Source organism: Ciona intestinalis, unplaced genomic scaffold, assembly GCF_000224145.3.
Source record: "Ciona intestinalis unplaced genomic scaffold, KH HT000098.2, whole genome shotgun sequence".
NCBI classification, from domain to species: Eukaryota; Metazoa; Chordata; class Ascidiacea; order Phlebobranchia; family Cionidae; genus Ciona; species Ciona intestinalis.
This window is the reverse complement of record NW_004190420.2, coordinates 714697-742652: the sequence shown is the minus strand read 5'-3', so window position 1 is coordinate 742652 and position 27956 is coordinate 714697. Positions and strand designations below refer to the sequence as shown.

Below are 27956 nucleotides of genomic sequence, written 5' to 3'. Positions count from 1 at the left end.
GATTGGCTCGGTTGATGTGACTCCGTACGATGTTGATTCTCTCTTGGTTGCTTGTTGACGCCTGATACTATCTTCTTGGCTGTTCTGACGCAGATTGTTTAGTAAATGACAAACCACCCGCTTAACGGTTTTGACTCCTTTATTAACACGTACAACGATGACGGAAAACAGCTCACGAGAATGCGTAGTTCAAAAACGTAGTCACAAAATGCGTAGTCTAGAAGCGTAGTGTCCAATATTTGAGAATGTTGGGCACGAAAAACCGGTCATTAGAATGACGTAAGTTGCACACACTCGATCTTGGGACTTCAGTATATTTGTAGCGAAATAAAAGTACATTAATAAATCTACTGCTTTCCCACATCAACCGCTACAAATGCATTCAAACATGTATTGTAACTCATACAGACTTTTATGATGTATGTGGATTGAACGATTGCGATTGATAAAGAGTTTGTGTAAAAACGCTTTGTACAACTCATGTACCCTGACTTAAGTTGTAAATCTACACTAGTTTACCTTGTCATCGCTTAAAAATGTTTGTTTTTCGTGAACTTGGACAAACAGTAATTACGCAGTAATTAGGTAATGTAAGAATAAGTTAATATTACTCATGTAATGTTTAGTTAAAAACAATGTTTCAATTACGATTAATGATAATTAGGTATGATAGTAGTGCTTTTAATGCGTCCCCACTTAAATGAAATTGGTTTGATTCAGGCGTGAATCGTTGTAAGGATTCGTTATATCTTACCAAAACGTGGCCTCCCAAACTCCTGAACAAAATAATGGGACAATCATTTAATTAAAGTTTAAGGTGCATTTTGAATTTGGCGCACTTAAACAAACCAGAGTCCGTATATAAACAGTTTATATACGGACTCTGAAACAAACAATAAAGTAATCGTTAATAAATCGCTAAGAGCTTTGCCGTGAGCTTCATAATGGCGGCGACCATGACGCCATAGACGCGGGGACAATGGAAAACAAGACTCGTTGTTTTACAACCCGTTTCCTAACTTGGTCTATACTTAACTCTGTATATACTCACTTAAAAGAGTAGCCTACTATGCTCACACACTACATTTTTTTGGCAATTTTAACAATATTCAGCGTGTCTTCGAAATAAGCTCTTTTATTTATTGTTCTGTTTTTTTATCTGTTAAAAAATTTCGTATTCGTTCAACACCGAATTTGATCAATCGCCTCTGCCGCGCACTATGCTGGGCCGTGTAAATACTGTCGAATAAAGCTAACACTTTTTCGTCTTTCACTAAATGGTTCGAACCAAACAACACCAGTCAATAAATCCAGGTCATGTGCATGCATATTAATTATTTATTTTAAAAATCAGTACTGTTCGATTTCTTTAGTAGTAACCATCGGCTTTGGTGTCATAGTAACCATCGGCTTTGGTGTCATAGTAACCATCGGCTTTGTTGTCATAGTAACCATCGTAGTAACCATCGGCTTTGGTGTCATAGTAACCATCGGCTTTGTTGTCATAGTAACCATCGTAGTAACCATCGGCTTTGGTGTCGTAGTAACCATCGGCTTTGGTGTCATAGTAACCATCGTAGTAACCATCGGCTTTGGTGTCATAGTAACCATCGTAGTAACCATCGGCTTTGGCGTCATAGTAACCATCGTAGTAACCATCGGCTTTGGTGTCATAGTAACCATCGGCTTTGGTTCTGGTGTATCTTACATCCGCGTCCACAGCCCCGAAGAGGACGAAGAGTCCGACGACAAGCAAGAGTTGAAGCACTGACATATTCATCTGCAAAAAAAAACAAGCATTAGTCACAGCGCACAAGTAAGACAAACTGAGTACTCACTTTGTTGCCTTCTTAGTGAAGATATGATTTCGTACCAGAACACACCGCTTTTTATTACGATATGAAGGATATCAAATGTCTCATATTTTCCGAAGCTTTTCAATTAAGTGGAAGAAATCCTTTTTCTTTCACTAAGTTATGAAATTTTCTCAGTAGCCAGTATACATTTCTGTTCATGTTTTAATTTCCTCATCAGTCTGTGATGAAAACGGTCTCTTGCAAACTTACATAAGACACTGTTAAATGTACATTTTTCAAATTTCGTAAATTAGTATATTATGTAAAAAAAAGATACCATCAAACTCCCCAAAATCCTTTTTAAAAAATCGCGTAAAAAAACGCTGGAGTAAAAAAATCGACTGTTTCGACAATGCATTGGATTTACACTGTGAGAAAAAAAGACACTGAACTTTGACCGTATTGTCTTTTTAAACTACAAAACAAAATTTTATTTTGGATTTGGAATAATGAATGCTTCTTCTTTGTGAATATATAAAAAATGTAAACTTTATTATGTTTTAATTTTCAATTGAACCTACCTACATACCAGATTATGCTGACTCAGCAATTTTTTAAACCTAATGTCACGGCCTACTAGAGACACAGCCTGATAATTCACATTTTACGTTTGAAATTAGAAGGCCTATTGTACGTCACAATCTCTAGTAGGCCGTGCTAATGTTTAACACGAACAACCGCCTTTTTTATATAAAGAAAATGGCACGGCGGGTACCACTGAGACGTATTACACATTTTAATATAAACAAAAATAAAAAAGTAACTAATAGGAAAAAGTCCGGAGTCAGCATATTATGTAACTATTGTTCAATCTAAAATAAAAACATGATAAAGTCTAGGTTTTACAATATTTTTTATATATTTTTAAAGAAGAAGCATTCTTTATACTAAATCAAAACTAAAACTTGAATTTTCTTCGGTATTTTAGAAACTAGGAACGATCAAATTTGACTGATTTTTTTTTCTAATTAGAAATCCTATGCATTTCGCCACGGCCTTTTTATTACTCCATCAGTGGTTAAATTTGCGGTTTCGAAACTCATTTTTTTTCAAAATGTGTTTCGTATTTTGAAACTTTGATGGTACCTTTACACCACATTTGAGCATATCTATCAATACACAAACTTTGATTTTTCGTTGATATGCCCCTTTTAAGTTTTGGTGTGCTGGTATCGCCTGCAAATGAAATGATGGAATATTGCATCATTCACTCTTGCAGAAAACAACTTTGTTCATCCGAACCCATTTCACATAAACGTTCTATCAATTTCTCGGTTTTCATCTAATAACTTCCGCTGTTTTGACTATTGCTGCCTGGCAGTTTCAGCATCGACACTGCTGGCTGTCAATCATGTTTTAGTCAGAACCGAGAAAATCAAAAAGAACGTTTCTGTGAGATCGATTCCAATGAACAAGAATGGATGATCTAATAAACAAATACTGTGCTTGTCGCATTATTAAAACGTATACTTTCTATTTTTGGATAATAAGGCACATTAACACCTGATTTGAACTTCTAATATCTTACTTGCCCATTTTACGAAATCGTAAATGTTTTCGCGGTAGTGTGTTGGAGCAAATTGGAATACACACACAGATCGTGCGTTCTTTTATTTTACCAAACTAAATGTCTCTGCTTTCCAACACGTTATCATTTTATTATTTACACAGAAAATTTCTTAGTGCCGTATATAATTCACATACACCTATCGTGTGTTAAGCGCCCACTATGCCAACGTCACGTCAGGAAACTGCGCTTGTGTCCGGCATTACGAATCCCACAAAGCGTGAATCGCCTATACAAATGCATGGTCGGCTCGTGTGTATTTGGTTCTTGTCAAAGTTAGTTCTTGTAAGCGATACAACGCTAGAAAACACGTAAAGCGGTTGTTTTAGCATTTAAAATATCACTACTAATATAAATCTTGATATATAGTACTGTGGGGGAAGATGGGACACCTTTTGCACCTAATATCCAAATATCCTGATCAAGTTTTAAACAATAAACAACGGTTTATGAAAGTCGTGAGGATATGGTTTTATAATTTTTTGAATGTTCTTTGTTTACTACCAAATGGAACGAGAAAACAGGAAGTAGAGAGGACGGCTTATTAATTTAAACAGAGGACGAAAAATAAAAACTCAGTATTGTTTTGCTCAATGTCACTTCAATATTAGTCAATTTTAAAAAGATACCTTAAGTTTCGTTGCAGGGTATACGTGTTAAATTTGTGAGTCAAAGGATAAAATCACGGCAGTTACAGGCAAAACTGCAGCTAGCTAGATATCGGTGTTTTTTTACTCTTTAATCGATTAAGTGTTCAATAAAAGTGGATTATTTATGTGAGGTTTATTATTGTGATAAGATTTAGTAGAAAGCGATTTTTACGCGCAGAAGTGCTTGGTTCTTAAAAGTTGGCAATAAACAAAAACAGCACCCAGCAATGACAAAATGCTATGCCTTGCGATCCTTGATGGCGGCGACTATGACGTCACAGACGCGGGACAATGGAAAACAAGACTGATTGTTTACAATCCGTTTCCTAACTTGGTCCATACCAGTCTATACTAACTTTGGTCCATACTAAATTTGCACTATGTAATCGCTTTCGATAAAAATCTGGCAATACTGGACGTTACATTAAGACATATGTAAACATTTGGACTAAAAGAGATTTGAAAAAATAACCAGAAGTTTGATTATTGGCGACCGTCGGCGATTCCACTTTCAATAGAGTCATCGCGCTCGAAAACACGGTTTCCCTTCTAAATGTTTTGTAAAGCCTGGCGATGGTATACGTAACTAAAATGTATAATGCCGCTTGTTCAAAAATACTAAACACACAAAGAGCAATTTTAGGTGTTATAAACATGAGCAGCAGAAGACGAAAACTTAACGAAAACTCAAAACACTTGATATGAAATATATAGTAGAGTGGGGGAAGATGGGACACTTTGTCAGACGAGACACTTTTTTTAATTTTCTTTTTACGGACTCCCATTTAATGATAATCAGGAAAATAAGGTTACAGAATTAGTCGACAGTATTATCACGACTTTATAAAACGCCCGTCAAAGCTGATTACTGTTTTTAAATATTAAAAAAAACATGTAAAATAGAAACAGTATACTATAAACCACGGCCTACTAGCCTACTACTCTAGTAGGCCGTGTATAAACAAATAAAAAAATGCGAAATAGTAAGGTGCTATTTTTTAATGCTCACTGAATCATAGTAAAGCCAAAGATTTTTTTTTAGTTTGCGTGTGCGAACGATTAAACTAGTTTCATAGCTTCATAAAACAACCTTTAATATTTCGTACAGTTTGATTTTGTCTCATAAAGCTAGTTTTAGTTTTGTGAAAAAACACTGAGATATAAGCATGAAGAAAATAGGCAGGGGTCAATATGACTTTAATTTGAGATAAAAACAACAAAAAAATATCGGTTTAACGTTATATATATGAAGTTTACATGGCAAAGAAACTAGCACAGCCTGTTAAACTCGGTGGGTTAACTACAAGTTGCACAAACTGCTAATGTAAATATATTTCAATTTAGAGTCCCATCTTCCCCCATTGTAGTTTTGTATGTTTTTATTGCCAAACTTTTAAAGATTTGCTTTTAATTTAGTAATTTATATCTCAGGGGATATTCAACTATAAGATACTGATATAATAAAAAGATAATATTTTGAAAATATATTTGAAATTTGGTCATTTGCATTTGGTGATAATTTATAAGAAGTGGCTTGTGCCAAAAACAGAGTAGTAATACCCAATTTGTAACAAAAATAAAAACTTTATCAATAGTTATAATCAGAGTCCGTATATAAACACCTATACCGATGTTTATATACGGACTCTGGTTATAATAAATTTTCTGTTATTACTAGTTCATATACACTTGTTGGATACAATATTTATCCATTGATGTTCGAACATTACCCATTGTCGTTCAATCAATACCAATTGTTATGCAATAATATAATATATATAGGTAACATGTTAAAAACTATAGCAGTAAGCCGGAGCAGAGCCATAGAAATACCGAGTAGTCCAACCCATTGTTACGTAAAACACAAATTGAACGGCAATTTGGGTTCAAAATAACACAGTAGGTATAGGGAAAATGTATGTTTTTCGGTAAATTACAGAAAAACTTGGGCCTAAAAACAAATTTAAAGGTTGAAAAATGTGAAAAACATGTGTTATTTGTTTTCTGTGTCAAAAAAAGTTAAAAATTAGGATTAGAAGCGGTTGATTTGCGACATTTTAGTCATTTAATGCGGCTAAATTTATACATTTTTTCTAAAAAATGTTTGGTAAGGTAAATAGAAGCTGTTTTACACCTTCCCACAATAGGAAAACACAAACAAAACTTAACAAGTTCGTTTAAACCCATTGTCAAAGTCACCACTTAGGGCAAGAAAGTAGTAGGGCAAGAAAAAGATTGTTTAGAGTTAGAATTTTCAAAGCGTACAGTATTATTTCGTGTTATTTACGTATATTCCTATTTATAAATACACTTAATATTCAAAATTAACAATGATTTTAAACTGTCCCGTCTTATCCTGGGTCTTTGCGAATTTGTAAAATTTCACTTGTTGTGCGGAAAGTTAAATAACTCCTCGTGTGATTTATTATATTTTATTAAACTGATGTCAATTGATAAAGGAATTATAGTACTAATTCGTGGTATTACCAAAAAACCGTCATCTGTTTTGATTTTGGAAATATTTGGCAATATGTGCTTAAGTGTCCTATCTTCCCCCATTGTACTATACACAGTTTTATGAAATGATAGAATATTGCATCATTCATTCTTGCAGAAAATAACTTTGTTCATCTGAACCCATCTTACACAAACGTTCTATCGATTTCTCGGTTTTCATCTAATAACTTCCGCCTTTTCGACTATGACTGCCTGGCAGTTTCAGCATCGACAATGCTGGCTGTCAATCATGTTTTTAGTCAGAACCGGGAAAACCAAAATGAACGTTTCTCTGAGATCGATTCCAATGAACAAACTTGTTTTCGACGAGATTGGATGATGCAATAAACAATTGCCTCAGCATAATACTGTGCTTGTCGCGCATTATTAAAGCGTATACTTTCTATTTTTGGATAATGAGGCACATTAACACCTGATTTGAACTTCTAATATCTTACTTGCCCATTTTACGAAATCGTAAATGTTTTCGCGGTAGTGTGTTGGAGCAAATTGGAATACACACGCAGATCGTGCGTTCTTTTATTTTAACTAAACTAAATGCCTTTGCTTTCCAACACGTTAACATTTTAACATTTACACAGAAAAATTCTCCGTAGCGTATATAACTCATATACACATTTCGTATTTTTGATGGTCCCATTACGAAAATAAAATTAAAGATAACTTTATATTAATAGTATTCTGCAACTTGTAGTTAAACTACCTAAAATAAGCGACTGCTTTCTTTGCCTTGTAAGCTGTATATAAGGTATATAACTTTATAACTTTATAACATGGCGGCACATGGCCTACTAAAGATATCTTTAGTAGGCCATGGGCGGCATAGTACTCTCTTACTATGATGACGCCATCTATATAGCAGAACTGGACACCGTCGGCGCTCGTCTCGAAACTGTTGGCGTATGGTTTTGTAGCGCTTGTACGAAGTATAGACAGGTTTTGATGAGTTATTTACCACAGCCGTCTATTTTCGGAAGTCTTACTATACGTTGCAGAATACTTTTAATATATAACTATACCTTTTTTTGTCCCGTATTTTATATTCGAAATTTGGTCATTTGCCCTTATTGGTGATAATTTATAAGAAGTAGCTTGTGCCAAAAACAGAGTAGTAATACCCAGTTTGTAACAAAAATGTAAACTTTATTAATATTTATTATCAAGTTTCTGTTATTACAAGTTCCTGTGCATTTGTGAAATACAAAATTTAATAATTGTACAATACCCATTATTGTTGAAACAATACCAACTTGACATACAATAATATATAGTAGGTTGGGGGAAGATGGGACACCTTTCCATTCTATTTTCTCGTTCAATTTGGTAGAAAACAAAGAACATTCAAACAGTTATAAAACCGTATCCTCGCGACTTTCATAGACCATTGTTAATTGTTTAAAACACGATCACGATATTTGGATATTATGCGCTAAAGGTGTCCCATCGTCCCCCACCCTACTATATACCGTATACAGGTAACAAAAAACAATACAAGCATGAGTAAAGGAATATTGCTAAAGAAATACTATATGATTCAGAAGTGACTTAAATCATCGATCAATTTCTCCTATGTACTTTTTGTACAATTCTAATAGCCTTTTATAGCTGTCACCGCATCCACGTCGCGCAATTGAACACTCGTGTGTTATACCCCGCTGAGTTGGCCTGCCACGCGAGTTATAACGTCTTTATTGATCACAGCTAACGTGCACCGCTTACTTTGGCTGCGTGTCGTACTATCTTGCGACGTTTTGTTTGGAGGGTGTCATATTTATAAACAAAACGATTTCCTGATCTGATTCTACGAATTTTCGTTTCTGTTCGTTTCGAAGACAATGTTTTAATTAATATGTAATTAATTACCAGCCTTTTGCTTTAATATCAATAATAAGGGTTGAGGAATACCCTTTTAGCATATATAATATTCAAATATTCCGATCGTGTTTTAAAGATTTAACAACGATCTAAATGGGAATCTTGAGAAGAGGGTTTTAGAGTTCTTTGAAAGTTCTATGTTTGCCACCAAATCAAAGGGGAATGGAAAACAAAATGAGCAGTTGTCCCATCTTCTCCCACCCTACTATTATATTTTTTGTATAAATGCCCTATAAGAAGAAATACGTTAAATTTTCCATTGAGCAGATCATGCAGTTTTGTACTTTTGGTTGCTATACCAGTTTTCTTTCGGCTTCCCTCATTTGCGTATTTGTATGCAGACACAGTAGCAATAAAACATAAGAACACACGGACACTGCAACGCAAAGGTTATAAACACATCAACGCAGGTTGTTCCGCCGGTCTTGAGAAGAGAAAAGTAATTCTCATATTTCAACATTATAACCGGAGGCTATTTTAATCTAAGGCAGGTTCACGAAGTAGCGACGGTGTCCTTGACTAATGTCATGTTTCTACCGTAGCTACAGCAGCGACATGTTATTGTTCCACAGAAGAGCAAATTATTTAAGCACTTTATGTTTCGCTGTGTTAGTAATATTGTGCTTGACTTGCTTTAAGAATGAAAATCGTCCAGCAAGAAAATCGGTAACATTATTGTATATGTAAATCATAAGCATTTGTTATTCATGTCAAAATTTTCTAGTTTCAAGCAAAAGAAACGCAAAGGAGAATACAGGATATTCGGTATGTAGAATCTTCTAAAAAACGACTCAGCAGTGAAGCTCATTGTACAAAAAAGTCACCGTGGGATACGTACAGAATTTGTTACAGTTTGCCTTACTCTGAGATAGCTTGCAGGAAACCCGGTAAACGTGCTTGATTAAAATGTAAACTCTTTGAACTTATTATAGCTTATTCACACAGCAGCCAAAAACAGGAACGATCCATATGTTGTACCAAACGTTGTTCATTATGTTTGGTTCGGTAAACGTGAGGTGGTTTATTATCATTATCTGTCAGTTCGCTCAGCAGCTGCAAACCAGGTTAGTAAAAACACCTATCAGTCTGCGATGTGCTATTAAATTGTGTTAATAAACAGCAACCGGAGAAAATTATATTTCACGTCAACGAAGGACCACCTCAAGGTCATCTATGGAAGAGACTGGTAGATGAAATCCCATGCCTGGAAACCCAGTATATGGAAATGCCTGAGACTGTGTTCGGACATAAAATGGAATGGATTCTTCACAAAACGGACGTTGCTAGGTAATACTATCTATAAAGATAATTCGGTTAGAAACATGACAGAAAACCTTTGTAGAAACGACCTGCTCATAAAGCAAGGTGGAATATATCTGGACTCGGATGTTCTAGTTTTACGTTCACTGGATCCGCTACGTCGTTATCCTTTTACAATGGGCAGATCCACAGCAAATTCTTTAAGTAAGTTGTCACAATTACCGCAGGTAGTACATAGGAGGGTGTGGGAAAGTGGGACACATTAGCATAAAAATTCTCCCACATTTTAACACGAGTTTTTTTAACAGTAATCGACTTTGGCGCGCTTTATACATTAGTCGTAATAACACTGTGGAATATAATCATGTGTAACACTCACATTTGATCATCATTAAATTAGGAGCTATAAAAGAAAACTATAGACATTCCTACATTCCCTGTATTCCACTTTACCCCACCCTACTACATACAATATTTTTTAATTGAGTTTTTATGAATTATTTTTTCCCAGTGGGTCTTATTTTGTGTTTAATATCGAGGTTGAGAAAGATGGGACACCTTTAGCACAGAATATTTAAATATTCTGATCGTTTTTTAAACAATTAACAACGGTCTATTGTAGTCGTGAGGATGCGGTTTTATAATTCTTTAAAGTTTCTCTGTTAACTACCAAATGTGACAAGAAAATAGAATGATAAGGTCTCCCATCTCCCCCTCCACTATACACACTCCACATTACAGGCAACGGAGCAATGCTGGCTCAACCAGGATCTACGTTCCTACAAGAAACAATTAACACGTATAAGGATTTCACAGCGGTAAGGAATTGGCTTTTATTTTGCAGTTATATAGGTTTAGAGGACAGACTAAAATGCAAAAGCTTCTATGTTATTCTATGGCGGCAATCTAGAACTGTTTCATTAAACTTTGAAATAATATGGTTATAATGATTACCTATATATACCAACGCGCCCAAATGGTTTTGCACTAACAGTATAAGAGCACTTAAAAAGCAACAGCGCAAATATCAATTACAAATAATTGTCACACGCCGCTCGTGTTAACACTAATTGTTTTATTGCCACGTCAGAAAAAGTACAGCGGGATATTTGAAGCTGTTCTTTCCGTCCAAAGACCCCTCCAACAGTGGAAGACGAGACCTGATTTACCGATCCACGTCGAACTAACCACAATGCAGCGACCCAATCCTTGGCACGACGGTCGAGATTGCATTTCACACGACTCGTTCAATATATCAGATAACTACATGCTTCATATACATCCCGTTAAATCAACTGTCAAACATCCTCAGGTACATAAGTAATTCCAAACACTGTTAAAGTGTATCTGCTGTCTCGTATACAACGGATGTTTTATATTCACTAGATCGTGAACGAAACAGTTGCAACATTACGAACGACAGATACAACATACGGTGCTGCAGCAAGAGCTGCTTTGTTCGGATTTCAAGACTTTGTTTTCTTGAAAAACGAAACAGAAATCGCGAAAAACAGACGTCCAGCAAAACCTATACCCCCCATCATAGATAAATGATCCCAGCTCTTTACTGTTTGTGGCAATATAGCGATGCTTATACAGCTGTGGTCCACGTTACATGTGCTTGCAGGCAAACAGAGGTCCATGTCACATCGATTAAACTAATGTATTTATTAAATCAATGCAATAATGGCCTTGCACATATACATAATTGTTTTCGTGAATTTTTAGCAGTGGAAATAAATTATTAGTTCATTCTTTCAGTATATTTTATAGGCTAATATGTTAACCACGCAAACAAGCGCACTGGCGCTGATGGTCGAAAAAAATGAAGCACTTTACACTATATATGTAACCCCTACGTTCACCTTTTTACATCGGAGATTTTGTTATGTAGACTAAAGAGCGTAGCTTAGTCAAACTCTGTGTGAAAAAAATCCTATCCATGTGAAAAAATCTTATCCAAACCACAGATCTTCAGAACGAGAAGTTTTAGCTGATTTTCCCACCTTGAAACAGGTTAAGCAAGTGTACCATCATGTATCACGCTTTACCCGCATGTAAACCAAGCCGCACCTTACAGCTGTGAATAAACTTTGTGCCTATATGCCTGAAGGCATCGTCTGATGGGTTTAGACGAGGTTATATCAGCATGTTGCTAACATTGATTTTGTTCGCATCTCTCTTTCATTGAAGATGGTTTTACCAAACAGATTTCTTAACGCATATACAGTCGGTTGTTTGTTGTTCTCTGTGTTTTGGTTAATAGCTTGTAAATACCCAGGCCGATCAACCATCTCTGTTGGTTTTGAGGTAATTGTTGTCAGAATACATAAATGTAGACAGCTTATCATACGCTAATCCGACCGACAAACGAAAATCTGGCGTATGTTTGTATTTATAGAACAATAAAGCGAGACCAAAGCCAAGCAATCCACAGCAGAAGCAGCGTTATGAGAACTACCACAGAAGGATAACCATAACTGATGTACAATGCAAGAAAGGGTCGAAATGGGATTCGTTCAGAGTATGCGATGGCTTGCCCTACAATAAAATAGTTTGCAGAAAGGCGAGCAAAAGTAAGTAACAATGTGTCAAGTCAACCCAAACCCTATAAGCCTCGAGGTCAGGTTAAACCAATTGGAGTTGTGTAAAATAATTTGCTTGTTTTTCGCATACGTTCCTATAATTAACGTTATGTTGCAACAGGAGACGACAAAGAAAGCACGTATGTTGTACCAAACGTTGTTCATTATGTTTGGTTCGGTAAACGTGAGATGGTTTATTATCATTATCTGTCAGTTCGCTCAGTGGCTGCTAACCAGGTAAGTTAAATGTTATTCGATTAAGTTTTTTTGCTATTCTTTGATCCTTAACAGCAACCGGAGAAAATTATATTTTACATCAACGAAGGACCACCGCAAGGTCATCTATGGAAGAGACTGGTAGATGAAATTCCATGTCTTGAAACCCAGTATATGGAAATGCCTGAGACTGTGTTCGGACATAAAATGGAATGGATTCTTCACAAAACAGACGTAGCCAGGTGAATACCTATTTTTTAATGGGTGACAACAATAAAACTTTTCTACTCCAGGAACAACATATTGATAAAGCAAGGTGGAATATATTTGGACTCGGATGTTTTAGTTTTACGTTCCTTAGATCCACTACGTCGTTATCCTTTTACAATGGGCAGATCTACAGCTACGACTTTAAGTAAGAATAATATGATGTATAGAAGCCATTTAATTATAATAAAGTTGACCTCTACAGAACTTCGAAACGTTGGTACGCCAAATAAGTTTGAAATACTTGCATTACTGCATTTGTATTATGTTTATCAGCTATAAGCAGCGGGGTATAGACACTTTTATTTATTTGCTTTGTTACTATATGATATAATAAAGTCGGGGAAGGCGGGCACAAAGTATCCGAATATCCCGACGTGTTTCAAACGATTAACATTGGTATATGGGAGTCGTGAGGATGCGGTTTCATAAATAAAGTGCACAGATGTCCCATCTTCCCCCACCCTACTACATACATCTGTGGACTGTGTGATACATTAAGAAAATTGAGATAACCATAGTTTCATGAAATTTAAATTCTATAATTAGTAATTCCATGTTTCTTTCTAGGCAATGGAGCAATGCTGTCTAAACCAAATTCAATATTTTTGCAAGACGTGATCGACTCTTATAAGGGGCTTACACAGGTAGCCTATATATGCCTTACAAATATCAAGCCTTTTAATTACGAGTTAAATGTGTATATACGACAAATTTTTACACTGTGTCCATCACTAGGAAATGATTAAACACCACAAAACAATAATCTCCGTCCAAAGACCCCTCCAACAGTGGAAGACGAGACCTGATTTACCGATCCACGTCGAACTAACCACAATGCAGCGACCTAATCCTTGGTACGACGGTCGAGATTGCATTTCATACGACTCGTTCAATATATCAGATAACTACATGCTTCATATACATCCCGTTAAAAGTGCGATCAAGAACCCTGAAGTAGGTTTATTTCATTGATAACCAAATAGTTCGTGCGAATGAGTACCCACAAGGCGATACATAAAATGGATGACAAGCCAATTCCACAAAGTTATTTCGCAACATGAAACAAAGTTAAAACCCCCGCAAAGTTAAGTTTGTGCGTACAAATTAAAAGCCTTGGTTTTACATGATGAATATTGGACAAAAGGATGTTTCTGTTTGATTGGTACGCAATGATGTGTAACTTGATGCGTAACGTTTTTAAAATGGCGGATTGGTTTTTTGGGACTCTCATTGCCATCATGTTGTGAATATCTGCTTTTTTGAGGGGGGTTTGAGCTTTTTTAGCTTTTTATCCGTGACTGCGATCTTGTGTTTGAGAATTCCAATCTTACTCAGGACGTCCGAAAATACGTTCTCGTGTTCCATACCCCCAACTTTACTATGGGTTAAAATTTTTGTCTTACGCAATCGTTTGAATTTGATTAAGATACAGTTTAAGATCACTTCATTTTATCGCCATTTTTATACAGATCGTGAACGAAACAGTTGCAACATTACGAACGACAGATACAACATACGGTGCTGCAGCAAGAGCTGCTTTGTTCGGATTTCAAGACTTGGTTTTTTTAAAAAACGAGACGAAAACGGCGAAGAACAGACGTCCAGCAAAACCTATACCTCCAATTGTTGATATATGAGATTTTTAATCAAGTTTAGTCAATGCCGGACTTTTAAGTGACATGGGTATTCCCAGTGCTTTAAAATAGCTTATCCACGTCGCGCGAATCGAGCACCAATTGTATAACAACTTATTGCAAATGAGTTTAATTTATTAATGCGAAAGTTTACTTGAATAAAACTACCTAAAGTGGTTTCAATTACAGAAAAATCTGAAAAAACAGAAAGCTAGGTGTACAGAAATCTCCATTGAAAACAAGTTGCAGTTAAAGTATTGTCATCGAAACGATGGGTAACCATTAAGTTTGAATTAACGTTCATATGAAAAGAACCTCCCGACTGCTTCTGTTCAGATTAGAAGCACTTCCACACAATAAGTAACAACAGGGTAGACTTTAAAGCAAGTGGCAGATAAATTGTGTACCAATTTACTGGAGTGTCATGATTGTAAACTATGGAACATCTTAAACGAAAAAAATAGGAGACCAGAAAGAGAAATGATGGATAACAACAGCTCTTGAATATGTTTAGTTTCTCAAGTTTGTAATTAAATGTAATGTTCATCGTTTTCAAATGCACAAATGTAATTTTTCGCAGTATCTATACAGAAGCTTGGTCCAAATAATTTGAAAATTTGTCAAACTGATACTTTTGTGGCGACTGATAAATAAGAAATGGTTGATCCACAATGATAATGTAAAATCATGAAAAAAACGACAATTTCTGCAACCAAACACATACAACAGACTTTCTCTACACTACACATCAGCTACAAACAGCACAGTTGGGTTTTCCAGCACTGGTTTCAAACAAGGATGTTAACCGTTGACAATTAAAATATAAAACACTTTACGCTCCAAGCCTTCAAACACCAACAAATCGGGGCGACTTAAAAAGTAAAAAGTACTATGCAGTATTATTCAGCATATATTCATAACATAGAGCACCTTTACAATTAACCAAGTTGCCCAACCGGAAAAACTAGACTGTGACATAGTCTGTGGTTTACCGCAAGTAGACACATCAAGCTCTGAGAGGAGTTTATATATCGCCGTTAAGTGGCTTGATTTGACTGAATACTGACATTGCACATTTAACCATGCAGCTTTATGAAGAAGAAATCATTACCTGGCACTAACTGCCATGTGTGGACATTGTGGTGGACAGCTTGTCCAAAATTGGTTGATTACACAGTGAGCGAAAAACCTAACATCATGAATGTGTGAATAGTGTTGTTTAAAATTGTGTTGACAGCTTATTTAAAGCAGAAGTGGCTACTAAGAAGCTGGTTGCACAAAGCCCACAGACAACAGCCTTGCTGAGCAGAAGAGCAAGCATTGTAAAAAGAATTGTAAAACTGAAAGCAGACGGTGTGTCAGAACTGGTTAAGAACAAGATTACAGACATCTAGGAAAGAAGAGGGCTCAGTAGTAATAGAAAACCTGTGGTGATTGTGCACCTGGAACAGTTCCACCTGGGGGGTAAGATGCAAGTGGAGCAATAGACTGAGCAGTTGCAGCCCCTGCAGCAGCCGCTTGTCTCCCATAGACTTGTTGTACAGCAGGGTTGGTGGGGACAGCTCCAGCATAATATTGATTGGGGACAACCACATACTGCTGACCAGGAGCCTTTAAAAATAAGTTAAAGATAGTAAAAGTCAAAAATTCTAGCAAGTTGTAGCAAGTTAAGCAACCATGCAGATGAAGGTACTTTATAATAGTAGACTTACCTTAAGCCCTGGTTGGGCCATTTGGTATTGCAATGGGGCATGTGCTGCAGGAGCATTAAGAATATATGTCTTGCCAGTATGATCTTGTACAAGCATAGGTTGCTGTCCTGCAGCAACATATGGAGATGGCTGTACACCTCCATAACCCTGTGGTATGTACATTACTTTGGATGACTGGGGAATCGCATACTGGACACCAGCTTGTGCCATCATGTATGGCGATTGAGCCACAGGTACCTGCAACATAACTTTCTCGTATAAAACCAAAAAAAATTGCAAAAATTCTTTAAAGTTGGTAATTTGAAATAAGATGTTTTACCATCTATAAGCTATCCACTGAATAAATGGATAAACCAGTATGATTTACACTAAATAAAGGAGCTGTTAAAGAAGTATCCTCACTCAACAGTCATGTATGTAAGAAGGTACCTGTGCAGGTTGTTGAGGAATTGCCTGCTGGATATAAGCACCAGCATATACACCTCCAATTAGTGATGGTTGGCTGGTGGATGGGAGAACCATTGGTGTTGGCTGTGCAACAACAATAATTATTCACACATGTGGTAGCAATATTACATAGATAGGGCATTGGAAAAGATTAAATGGGTTTTAAAACATTTCTGTGCATAAATTATTGAGTTTAGAAACATTTGAAAAAATCAATGACAGTGTGAGTGTTGTGTGACATTTAGTTTGAGTTGTCAACAAAATTTATCCAAAAATGCAACTATACAAGAAACATCATGAATATGGGACACAAACTCAATAAACAGGAATATAAACACCATTCAAAGTTTACTTATGAGACATTATTTTGTTAAACTTAAGTGTAATTTTAAACATTTTAGTTAACAAGAGTCAAAGTACAAATGTATAATGCAGAGTTGTATTTGGATGAGGTAACTAAACTATTTGCAACCAACCACGCATATTACATTTTGTAAAGCACCAAAAATCACTCCAAGCAAAACATTCTCCACTTACTACAACAGCATTAGGCACGGCTGAGGTGGTCATGGTGGTGCTGGTGAGAGCAGCTTGTGGGCTCTTTAACTCCACTTGATCAACAGTTTCTGGTGAAGCAAATGTTACCACATACAGCATTTTCATAAACTACAGGCCACTTGTACATTGCAAGAGAGAAAGAAACAAAGAAAGCATGTGGCATAAACTCAGAATTGACAAACTGTGTTTTATCAATACCTAACACTTAAAAAAATGAATAAAATATATAGTCAAGTGAGGTAATAAAAACAGAAAACATAAGCTTTCGATTTTCTCCCAAAGTAATAAATTAAAAAAAAAAACTTTTTAGTCTGGAGGAACAGTATTCATTATACCTTGATGTCCAAAAAAGATTGTAGGATTTCTATGAATACTTAAAATTTTATTCGAAATTTTGTGCTGTTTTTTATTCCCCAGGATTTGGGGTAAAAAAAACATTAGCGGGGCAATAAAAAACAATGCTTTCGAAAAAAACTTGACTTAATCTAAATAGGACAAAAATAATAATGCACAGGGTGATAATACAAATATTAGTCATACAACCTAGGTATTGTGCAGTCTATATTTTCTCAAAAACCTCAACTTTTTCTCTGTTTTTCACAAAATATCACCTACATACTTTTAACAGCCTTGTTCTAAAGCTTTTCTTTCTTTTATAATTTTTACTTTAGTACTTCCTTTTAAACATTAGGCTTACCCACAAATAACGTTTATTAGACCAAAAACAAAGCTCATAAGTTTCATAACCTATATAAAGCACATGAAGTAACCGAGCATTATACTTGATTTAACTAAATTATAAAGGCTTTTGAAAATATAAAATGACATCTTGTTCTTGACTTTATCTAAACTAAATTCAGCAACATAACCATAAAAATGACTTGTAACTAAACAGTCTTAGGTTTAACCCAAAACATAAATTACATTATTAGAAAATGTAGGCAAAGCTGTAAAATATCTGTTTTTGATACTTGGATACCTTTAAAATCAATTAAATCATTAAAATAATTTACATACATAACTTTAAAATTAATTTTACCACAAAGTTAATATTGGCTGGGAAAGAAAAATAAAAACAAAAAAAAATAGCGTTTTTTTTACCCCTTCCCATAAGGCGATATTGGGGTACAAAAAAACAAGAGAAAAGAGGTAGTATAAAATGTTCATAAAATTCAAAATTAAAATATACCAGCAGCAAGGTACTTAATTATGTAGCAAATACCTCAATACCTGCATTCATAATAAATTATCACATAAGGCCTTCTCACAAAAAAAGTTTACCAAACCCCATAAAAAGTTTTTTTTGTCAATTTTTTGTTTGATTTAGTAATTTGTGTTTTATCAAAAAAATAATTACCACCTAGAAGAACATTAAGGTAAAAAATAAGCCAAATAAATGTCCTTTTTACCCACAAAAACTGTTTGCGATAAAAGTAATTTTTGAGCGCGCTATGGGGGTTGTCCTTTCTTACCCCAAGTACCCCATTGTTTTTTATTATCCCATTTCACTATACTTATTTCTACTAGGTGGGCAATGACAGTAGTAATAACACAGTTGTCTTGGATACTTTTATATGTGGTTGACATTTGAAAGTTCGGAGCACCCACTCATTTTGTCTCCTGGGTTGGACACACACAACCGCAATGGAAACAGCCTCAAGGATAAAACAGTATCTTACTTTTGAATATGATGTGAACGCCATAACCACTGAGGCACAGCAGAGTATAAATAAAAAGTTTGCCTAATATACAATTACTGAATCAAGTAATTCACTTACTTTCAGAGTCATTACTTGCAATGGTATCTGCAGCTGGTTTTTCTGCAGTTTCTTCAGTCATTGCCACACTAGTGGTTGTTATAGTTACAGAGGATGGATTTTCAATTTCATTTATCTCAGGAGATGACACTGCAACTGGTGGAGGAGGTGGAGGAACCACACCCTGTAATCCTGCTGTGGAAAAAGTTTGGTTAATTATTATATTAATCAAATCTTCCCAATGTATTGTTTTTGATTTGTGTATTGTTGTATTGTTTGAGTACTTTAATAGAGCCAAAGTATGTTTGCCACTGCCACTGGAATGCATTTATTCCATGGTGTGCAGTACAAAACATACTTTGATAAGTTGGTTCTTACATTTGTTGGTTCTTGCTCCTTAGGCCAACAGAAACTAGTGGTCAAGTACAGATATACAGTGTAAATTTAATTTTGTACTATTACGTTGCCTTGCTGGGTTACGAAATATAGGTAGCCTATACATAAATTACATTTACAACATATTGTCTGCTGCATCACTGAAGGCATAAAAGCTGGACACGTGTCTTTTTAATGTTTTATTTCAATAGAAATTTAAAGGAAATTCGATTTTTCCATACACGAATTAAGTCTACAATGTCTACATCATAAAAATTAAGCAATAAAGAGCAAACGTATACAATTGTTGAATCAGCATGTCAAAGTCAAGTTGCCAAAAAATGAATTTAGAAATCATTTTAAAAATACTGCAAACCTTAAACAAAGGTAACAAAACTATAAATAAATAGAATTGAGTAAGCGTAACAGTTAAAATGTTTCAACATGAAATATACAGCCTATACAATCAGTTTATCACAATAATGATCAAATGCATTTAATGTTTTATAGTTATGTGTTTTACAATGCAAATGTAAAGTATAAACTTGTGTTGAAGAGTTTAAAGATGGATCAGTTTGCATATTATTAGAACATTTCTTCAACAACAACATTGTATCCGTCTATTTATTGCGAGAGTTAAACAGATTTCTTGAAACACCTATCACCATGTAAAATGCAAAATGTGGAAATAGACAGATATTTTTACCTAATGCTAAACTGCTGTATGTGGTTTGCTTCATTCAATAAACTTTGCACAATATTAGAATGCATTGTAAAGAAAAATTAACGGAACAGAATAGTTTAAATACTGTTTTTTTTTGTGAATAGCAATATTTTACTTAATTCCTATAGAACAGGAGTTCTTAAATTTTTTGAAGCACCCCCCTAATGAAGATCTCAACAAACTTGCGCTCCCCCCCCCCTTTTTATTAAATTATCACAGTGGTGTTCAGTTAATTTTTTCCATGATCCAACACAGCCAAACCTGACATCTAGACATACTTTAAACTGCGCCCCCTTGGTTGACTGTATCTGTATGATTGCGTAAAACACATTATCGCGATCAACGCAAAAGTGAAATCAAATACCCGTTCGGTTTGCGTCGTATAGTTTAACCTCATATGTCATGTTTTTCTTAACCAGGTAGTCTGTTTGTTACGAAATAGTAGGAATTCCTTGCATCATAATACTATAATAGCGATTGTTTTGACTGGAACCTAATTACGACATAATAGCAATTTACACTGCGATTATTAGTGTCATAATAGGGATTGACATCTCATCATTTAGCGTGTGTAAGAGGTTTAAAAACAGACTTAAAGGTTTGCTATTTTAACTTAACTTTTGCGTGCGTCGTATTTAAGCCTTTTGAGCACCAATGTAATAACACTTTATTTTATAGTTTTTCGCGCCTCCCTTCCGAGTGTTTCACGCCCCCCTAGGGGAGCGTGCCTCCCAGTTTAAGAACCACTGCTATAGAATAAGATGAAATAATGTAGATGCCATACCTCAGAAATATTGTTTTGGTTAGACAAAGCAAAACAAAACACACATGGCATACCCAGTTACCCTTATACATCTTCTGCATATAGTTGCCATAATTTATAACGAATGAAACATTAATGTTACTGTTTCTGAACAATCCACACAGTTTTGGAAATTAAAAGAAAATCCGCACACAGGGCATTTGTAATTAACAAGCATACTGTTGTATTAAAGTAAAATCGGAGCAAATATTGAAATAATATTTGAGATGAAAAACAAGCTTTCTAATTTTTTAGATGAAAAAGTTAAACAGATACTATTTGTTTTTCGGAAGAACAAAATACATGTTTTACCAGTAATATAGGTATTTGCATGCATAAACAGAATTAAAATGCAAAATTAAAGATATTAAGAAATATAAATTTACCTGTTAAAGAAGGATTTGCCATCGGTAGATATGGTGTAACACCAGGTGCATAGGCAGGAATCCCTTGAATACCAGCAGATACAGCCATTTGATACTGAATATACTGCTGAGAATTCATTCTGTTCCTTTACACTGTTCGGTTTTGTTACGGTATTTTTATTTACTGATCGATTTTACTGATAAGCTATAATAACTATAACTAAAACAATAAAGCCAAACAATTATGCATATTTAGTATAAATGTTTCTGTTTTGTACGTTTAAAAACGAAATTTCTAAATAATAAATGCAACAATTGTACACGTTTCTGTGCGACATGTTTACTACATTTCAGAATTGTACACCAGCTACAATGAAGTTTATGCAACAGTTGTCCCATTTTTCGCAACCGTTGTGATAAGTAATGGTCCCAAAAATGTTAACATATTTTGAGACCATATAAATAAATTGCGTTTACTTTAATCATGGTTTTATTGTTTATGTACTGTTTTAATTTCTTACAATACTGCATGGGAAAAGACGTATTTATATTAGTTTGCACTGAAATTGCTGAGTTGTTTATTTACCTGAAAGCTAAACGTAAGTTTAGATTTTTTCATTTTCCTGACTAGGCTTATGTATGAAACAAAGAATATTGTTTTTCATATTTTGTAAAGCATGTACATCATTATTTTAATATATCGTAAAACGTCAAGTTGGTTTGGTACGACTTAAAAAAAACAAGAACTAGGGCGCTTTAATGTTCTAACACTCTTTATAAAAAATAAAAAAATACACGCTTTGTATAAATGAACATTTGGCAATTTAGTAGCAATTTTGTATTATGTACAATTGTTATTCAGTGGAAATATCAATTTGAAGATACTGTGAATGATGTTCGCTGTCTTGATTGCACGATGACCCGGCGAAAGTGTTCAGCATCGCTTTGTTATAATATTTCCAGTAAACGTCTTAACGCAAGTTCTTCTTAAGTCAGAAAATACGGCGTCCCTTTTACTCGAATACCTTCGCAAGATTCATCAGCGAACATACACGAAGTTGACAAAAGCTACACACACCTGAAAGAAAAGTCTGTTACATTTTTGCCCTTCCGTTTTTATCGATTTCATTTTCAATGTAAGCGTTAATGTTTATAGGCCTATACCTGTTTGTATAAAACTGTCGCAGCTGTGCAATGCCTTGGTGTTTGTATTGACTGAGCAATATGGTCTACATGCAGTGAATATGCGCATGATGGCGGCAGTTTGACTTTCGGCCGACCTTTTTTGACCTTTAAAGGAAAGTATCTATAGTTAAAAATATCGTCCATAACGTTAAGCGGATATTTTATATTTATAAGACAAATTGCAAACTTACGTTCTTCGATGACAGCAGCGGTGGACACTGAAACAATAACCAACACGAAAAGAACAATTTTCATCATATTGTAATTTTAGAACTATATTTTTCACTATCGATTTTTTCTAAAATCTGTCAACTGAGAAAAATAATGGTTAAATACTTTGATCAGATAAAATACAAATATTTCTGTGTTGCCTCGTTATATCCACGTTTAAAAAATAGAATATTGTTTGCTAAATTGCAAACTACTGTTTCTGTTCCGACTTAAACAGCTGCTATGTGGCTATTACTTTCCCCCAGCGTCTTATATAGTCTCTCGAAACTGCGTTACACGGCACGCAACTAGTTTCTTCCTGTTGCCGAAAAAAACGTCTTGTGACACATCGACGTCACAGTTTTTAATAGTACCAGTAGTTAAAATGTTTAAGTTAGCCACAGCAACGTAAGGGTCGCAAATAGTTTAAAAGTGTTGTTGCGAAATAAAACCGACTGCGTGAAAATTATGAAAAATTTAATGAATTTTATTTGCGCGCGAGTATATATGCGTTGCATGCGCACGAACAAAATCTGCAATATTTATTTTGGGACGTGTGAATACAAAATTAACATCCCGAAACAAAAATTTCGAACAAATAATAACGGAAATTCGAATTATCTCACGTCTAAATTTGGCTTTACAAAAGCATGTATCTCCTTTCAGGCTTGAACGCAAGAGTACCAGTGCGTGCTTCACCAAAGCATTTTATCTTTTGTTTCGTCATGTAATTGGAAACGAATTAGCATATTAGAAAATCACGATTCAGACCGCCTCTTGTCTAAACTTATCTTTAATAAAACACATGCATTTTCTTTTAGCTTGAACGAAAGAGTCCCGATGCATGCTTCATCAAAGCATTTTATTTGCTTCGTAATGTAATTAGAAAGAATAAATTAGCATATTACGAAATCACGATTCAGACCGCTGTATAAATACGTGCAAATAAATTACGTATCAACAACTGCTTATACGGAATTGGGTATTGCGCCAAACATAATAACCCGGGAATTTCAAGAAAAGTGCAAAAGATGACCCGCATTGGGCAATATACAACCCTTGCGCAAGCTCCAAAACGCCAAGAGTTTAGACACGCAATGGTGGCAAACATATAAGTGACTCATTCTGTGTTTCTTTAAATAATTACTAGACGTAATCCGCTCGTCGTGTTTCTAATTTTACAGCGGGAAGTTAAAAATATGTAACCAGTTTCCCAAAACGTATCGGGATATTAAAACCTTTTTAAATTAAGAAACCCTTCAGTCATGTGCAACAACATAAACATTTTGTTTTTGCCTTTTGTTTACAAATTGCGCAACTGGTTTCAGAATTGCGCACAGAAGACAGCAACTGACTAAATAAATGTATATATATAACTTGCGTGGCGAAAAACTGTTGTTATACTTATAACACGTACCCGTTCCCACATATGTTACTTTGGAGGTTAGTTTTTTCTGTGAATGTAAGTAAATGCTCACTGAAAACTACATCATATCCTGTTGGCGATTGATTGTCTGCTGCGTGTTTCATTCTAGACACAAAACATGACGACACAGCTCGTTTAACTACGCAATGACAGTCAATATTAATGTAGCATTTTCACTGTTATTTCCTGGAAATCCATTTAAATAACGTTGGAGAGATAATGATTATTGTAATGAATGAATGTAATTTAGTTTAACCTCGTGTGGCGGAAAAACGAGTCGTTTTAACACAGGGGTTCTATTGCACATACCTCGTGCCCGAGAGTTACTAAGTATGTCACTTTGTAAATTGTGTTTTACTGTACGGCTGGCACCTTAGGTACCCATTATAGTGACCACTGGGTTGGAGCAATTACCTTGCCCAAAACATACAAGCCCAACATCTTAGGGAGCCTTGAACTCGTAATCTCTGAGATAGTGAGAGCCCCAGTAACCACTATGCCACGGAACTGTAATTATTATGTTATAGGTGCTAAGTGTATTTTGTAGGACTAAAAACTAAAGGATCAATCTTATTTTATATTAAATATATAATAAAATGGAACATGATACTGTGTTTGGCAAATCTAAATATTCGTAAATTTAATACTTTTATTAAAAACTTACACAACATGAGACACAGTAAGTGCGATTATAAATACAAGGAAAGAGAGAAAGATCATCACTCCGTCTTTTTCACCAGTGGCTGCTCCCCCACATCTTCTGCAGGTTGTTCCTCTGCATCTTCTTCTCGGATGACCTCAAGCTTCTCACCAGGGGTTTTGGTCGGTGACTCAATCTGACTCATCATAGAGGAGATGAGAGCAGAATCTTCACCAAACACCTAAGGAAAGTTGCATTTTTTTGACATTAAACACACATGGAACCGGGCTTATACTGAATAACCAAGAAATGATTATGTGAAATATTTGGTAAAGTAACAAATAATCACTGATACTTCCGGTGCTGTGACACAGTTGGTTAGCGTGCATGCCTCTACCCAAGAGGTAATGGGTTCAAGGCTTGTCCCCGATTTTATAATATTCTCCATTTACTTGTAAACCCCATATAAATTCACCTCATTCTCCATTTCATCCTCTACTTTAAACGCAACTCGCAAATCCTGGAAAAAGAATTATTAAAAATGTATTCTATAAAGTTCCCCACTATTAAAACCTTTTTTAACTCCAATTCAATTTTCTTGATTTTGTCTCTAACTTCATCATTGAGCGTCAGACCCCATACAACTTGGTACGAACCATCTTTAAATTGGACAGGCATTGAGAAAACACAGCCAGAGACTCCATACCAACCTAGAGAAAATGAATTGTAATGAATAACTAAATTATATTTTAGTCAACTTTAAATTTTTGGTCAATTTAAAAATTTACTGATGTTGCAGACTAAGGTGTAATACTGTACACATAGTTAGATAAAATAAATTCATATTCTTTCACGGCCTTACCTTCACTTTCCACTCCAAGAGAATAAACATTTTCCGACTCTGAACCTTGAATCCAGTCATGTAGCATGGAAGATATTGAAGATGCTTCACTTAAACTAGTGGAATGTTTCATTGACTTTATCATCTTAGCATTGTGTGAAGCATGTTCTTCAACAAATTCATCATTTAGCCATTTTCTGTAAACATTGCAGTTTATGCATGAATGAATAAATGAATGAATGTAATGTTGTGGCAACTACAGAAGCTATAACATGGGTTTCCTATTTCATGTACCTAGTGCACGCTGACAAGTATCTGTACAAATGCAATTTACTAAACATTACACATTAATAACAAGCGTTGTATTAATAAATCTATAATTTGTGATAGAGTAAGTACCAAAAGTAAAGAATTACTGAATCATTAGTCCTAATTTTATATCCTCCTGATGGGCACGGCATATAAGACTAAATAACTATAAGAGAAATGATTCTAAAAAGACATCTGACAAGCATGCAGCAACCAATTGTAATAACTGCATTATTAAGGCTTGGTTTATCTTACTTATCATAGACAAGTTCCGCCAGCGATCTGGAATGCCACTGTGGTCCCCATATTGCTCCATCATAACCACGGACAGCTGCTGATAATACATCAATACAGTATGTGTTTTTTGCTGCATCATTTGCACAGTTCCCCCATGAAACTACATTTGTTACACCAGATGCATTAACTTGCATTTTACGAGCTAAAGCTGCCTGTGCACGCCGTTCCTGTGTTAAAAAAATAGTTGGTATAAAGATATAAGATCAGTACAAAAAAGTTATGTAAGGTTTTTATTTTAATTTTAAGTCAGGAATCTCCAGCATCATGTAACTTTTTGTATTTAAAAGGTATTTTTTTAAATCATGCAACAGCAGTCAAAAGGTTTGGTAAGTAATGTAATTGCGGAACCTAATTAAATTGTGACTTATATTGGGGACAGCAAGGCAGGAGTTAAAATTAAAAAGCCCTGCTACACGTATATACAGATGTATTAAATGCACAATGTACAAGACTGTATTATAATTCACCTGTAACCTTGATACAGCAACCACATTTTGTTTGTTTATTTTTGTTGCATACTCCACCAAAACATGGGTGTTGAAATTTATCGGACCACTTCCAGAAAGTACAATCTGAAGTGAATTTTGTAATAGATATAACTAAAGCAACTGAAATTGTTTGCTGCCATTGAACAGGTTTGAATGAATGTAACTTGCTATATTCTGGCATGTCTAAACAAGACAGTCCTTATAACACTACCCATGGGTGTTCTGTTTTATACACACTGTGCTAGCTTACTATTTACAATCATGTATGATACTTTGTGGTGTATATTTTTGTTTGTTTTTTATGTATGGTTGATAATTTGAAAAACTCATCAGTGACCACTAGGTTGGAGCAATTGTTGTAAGTGTCTTGCCCAAGGACACAAATGCCCACAATGATAGCAGTGAACTACTTTGCTACAGCCTGGACAAAAAGTTTGCCTTAATCGGAGAGGTTTAAACACTACCGGTATTTTAGTATGTGATTACATTAGTTCAAGAAAGCTTTAACTAAATAACTCTATATCAGTCTGTATGCCTTGAAATAAACTTGGTGTGTGAATTTTTCAAATTACAAATAAATAACTCTGATCACCTTTACATCAGGCAGAGCAACTTGATTGATTTCTTCAGCATACTTTTTGTATCTTTCATGATTTTTGACCAGAAGTTCCAAATGTGATTCATCTTCTACTGGGTTTTCAAGAAAAACAATCAATGAAGCATTTTGAAAAGCTTTTCGACTGTTTTTGAATATTTCGATCTTTCTTACGAGCGGAAATGCTAGGTCTTCAACTTCCATCTTTACTCCTGATCATAATGTCACAGTTAGGCATGTAATAAAATATTGTATTTCATACAAGGAAATTGTGTATAAAATAGTCTAATACGGACATGTTCCAAGTTTGCCCATCTATAAAATACCCTACACTAACTTTTATCAAAGTATTTTTATTGTAATAAATTTTTAATGCAAAAAGGTCACAATTTAGTCGCCGGTCAATTAATTTAAATATAATAATTATAAGTACTGAAATAAAAATGACACTTGAGTTATACTTGTTTTTTGTTTGTTCTATTGAAACAATAAGCCATATTATCCCTTTTATTACTTTAATCAAAAAAATAAATCAAAATAAAGTAAAACGAATATTTACAGAATTATTGTCAAATTTAGATTTATTTAAATATTTAAAATTACAACCTTCCCACTCATACCAACCTTGCAGAGTTTCATCAGCCTTTTGTATACCGAGCAAACGAATGGAAACTTCAACTTCGGATCCAAAGATTTTGCCGTTTCCAAGATGAGGTATCAAGTGGTAGGCCACTGGGTTTGTTGCACTGTGGATAAATGAATGAATGAATGAATGTAACTTACTTTATCCTCACA

At 35.0% G+C, this 27956-nt stretch overlaps 5 protein-coding genes and 1 long non-coding RNA gene across 8 annotated transcripts in view; 2 read left to right on the top strand and 4 right to left on the bottom strand.

Annotated features, from left to right (window-relative positions):
* Positions 1 to 1315: 1315 nt before the first annotated feature.
* LOC108950295 (pesticidal crystal protein Cry11Bb-like) lies at positions 1316 to 1928 on the bottom strand. Its single transcript, XM_026838590.1, has 2 exons — positions 1839 to 1928; positions 1316 to 1780 (listed from the first exon to the last, which is right to left on the bottom strand). The coding sequence occupies exon 2, from the start codon at positions 1778 to 1780 to the stop codon at positions 1370 to 1372; it is 411 nt and encodes a 136-aa protein (XP_026694391.1). The 5' UTR covers positions 1839 to 1928; the 3' UTR covers positions 1316 to 1369.
* A 7070-nt stretch (positions 1929 to 8998) lies between these two features.
* On the top strand, positions 8999 to 11485 carry LOC100186613. Of its 2 annotated transcripts, none has more exons than XM_026838588.1 (8): positions 8999 to 9131; positions 9190 to 9352; positions 9414 to 9529; positions 9586 to 9752; positions 9808 to 9929; positions 10467 to 10543; positions 10816 to 11037; positions 11112 to 11485. In XM_026838588.1, exons 1-8 carry the CDS (start codon positions 9021 to 9023, stop codon positions 11277 to 11279), a joined length of 1146 nt encoding a protein of 381 aa, XP_026694389.1. In that variant the 5' UTR covers positions 8999 to 9020; the 3' UTR covers positions 11280 to 11485. The 2 variants fall into 2 exon arrangements, with proteins under 2 accessions (XP_026694389.1, XP_002122590.4); XM_002122554.4 differs by having other exon boundaries at positions 9411 to 9529.
* A 229-nt stretch (positions 11486 to 11714) lies between these two features.
* LOC100176393 lies at positions 11715 to 14613 on the top strand. The gene is made up of 8 exons (XM_002122493.5): positions 11715 to 12035; positions 12127 to 12301; positions 12432 to 12547; positions 12602 to 12768; positions 12820 to 12941; positions 13364 to 13440; positions 13532 to 13750; positions 14266 to 14613. The coding sequence occupies exons 1-8, from the start codon at positions 11919 to 11921 to the stop codon at positions 14431 to 14433; spliced, it is 1161 nt and encodes a 386-aa protein (XP_002122529.4). The 5' UTR covers positions 11715 to 11918; the 3' UTR covers positions 14434 to 14613.
* Positions 14547 to 21532, bottom strand: LOC100181126 (protein transport protein sec31-like). 2 transcript variants are annotated; one of them, XM_002127498.5, is made up of 6 exons: positions 21192 to 21532; positions 18926 to 19099; positions 17127 to 17215; positions 16572 to 16673; positions 16143 to 16379; positions 14547 to 16041 (listed from the first exon to the last, which is right to left on the bottom strand). In XM_002127498.5, the coding sequence occupies exons 1-6, from the start codon at positions 21307 to 21309 to the stop codon at positions 15838 to 15840; spliced, it is 924 nt and encodes a 307-aa protein (XP_002127534.1). In that variant the 5' UTR covers positions 21310 to 21532; the 3' UTR covers positions 14547 to 15837. The 2 variants fall into 2 exon arrangements, with proteins under 2 accessions (XP_002127534.1, XP_009861453.1); XM_009863151.3 differs by having other exon boundaries at positions 14548 to 16041; positions 18926 to 19096; positions 21192 to 21441.
* Positions 21533 to 21822: 290 nt separating this feature from the next.
* LOC101243191 lies at positions 21823 to 22728 on the bottom strand. Its single transcript, XR_182199.4, has 3 exons — positions 22547 to 22728; positions 22335 to 22460; positions 21823 to 22248 (listed from the first exon to the last, which is right to left on the bottom strand). It is a non-coding gene; the product is annotated as an uncharacterized LOC101243191 (long non-coding RNA).
* Positions 22729 to 24616: 1888 nt separating this feature from the next.
* Positions 24617 to 27956, bottom strand: part of LOC100178708 (putative malate dehydrogenase 1B) — a 5480-nt gene continuing 2140 nt past the window's right edge. The window contains exons 5-12 of the mRNA XM_002122424.5: positions 27786 to 27907; positions 27159 to 27373; positions 26546 to 26650; positions 26037 to 26245; positions 25494 to 25669; positions 25205 to 25341; positions 25107 to 25151; positions 24617 to 24872 (exon numbers count right to left, since the gene is read on the bottom strand). Coding sequence (XP_002122460.3) covers positions 24711 to 24872; positions 25107 to 25151; positions 25205 to 25341; positions 25494 to 25669; positions 26037 to 26245; positions 26546 to 26650; positions 27159 to 27373; positions 27786 to 27907 — 1171 coding nt within the window. The 3' untranslated portion in view covers positions 24617 to 24710. The remainder of the gene's footprint in view (positions 24873 to 25106; positions 25152 to 25204; positions 25342 to 25493; positions 25670 to 26036; positions 26246 to 26545; positions 26651 to 27158; positions 27374 to 27785; positions 27908 to 27956) is intronic.

Excerpts from the sequence above, each read along its gene's own strand:
- LOC100186613 (XM_002122554.4), top strand. The coding sequence starts at position 9,021 with ATGTTATTGTTCCACAGAAGAGCAAATTATTTAAGCACTTTATGTTTC. Across the intron at positions 9,132-9,189 it reads ATCGTCCAGCAAGAAAATCG|TTTCAAGCAAAAGAAACGCA; the intron begins GTAACATTATTG and ends AAAATTTTCTAG. Across the intron at positions 9,530-9,585 it reads GCTCAGCAGCTGCAAACCAG|CAACCGGAGAAAATTATATT; the intron begins GTTAGTAAAAAC and ends GTTAATAAACAG.
- LOC100176393 (XM_002122493.5), top strand. The coding sequence starts at position 11,919 with ATGGTTTTACCAAACAGATTTCTTAACGCATATACAGTCGGTTGTTTG. Across the intron at positions 12,548-12,601 it reads GCTCAGTGGCTGCTAACCAG|CAACCGGAGAAAATTATATT; the intron begins GTAAGTTAAATG and ends GATCCTTAACAG. Across the intron at positions 12,769-12,819 it reads CACAAAACAGACGTAGCCAG|GAACAACATATTGATAAAGC; the intron begins GTGAATACCTAT and ends TTTCTACTCCAG.
- LOC100181126 (XM_002127498.5), bottom strand. The coding sequence starts at position 21,309 with ATGAATTCTCAGCAGTATATTCAGTATCAAATGGCTGTATCTGCTGGT. Across the intron at positions 16,674-17,126 it reads CCGTGCCTAATGCTGTTGTA|CCAACACCAATGGTTCTCCC; the intron begins GTAAGTGGAGAA and ends GTTGTTGCACAG. Across the intron at positions 16,042-16,142 it reads TGGCCCAACCAGGGCTTAAG|GCTCCTGGTCAGCAGTATGT; the intron begins GTAAGTCTACTA and ends TTATTTTTAAAG.
- LOC108950295 (XM_026838590.1), bottom strand. The coding sequence starts at position 1,780 with ATGAATATGTCAGTGCTTCAACTCTTGCTTGTCGTCGGACTCTTCGTC.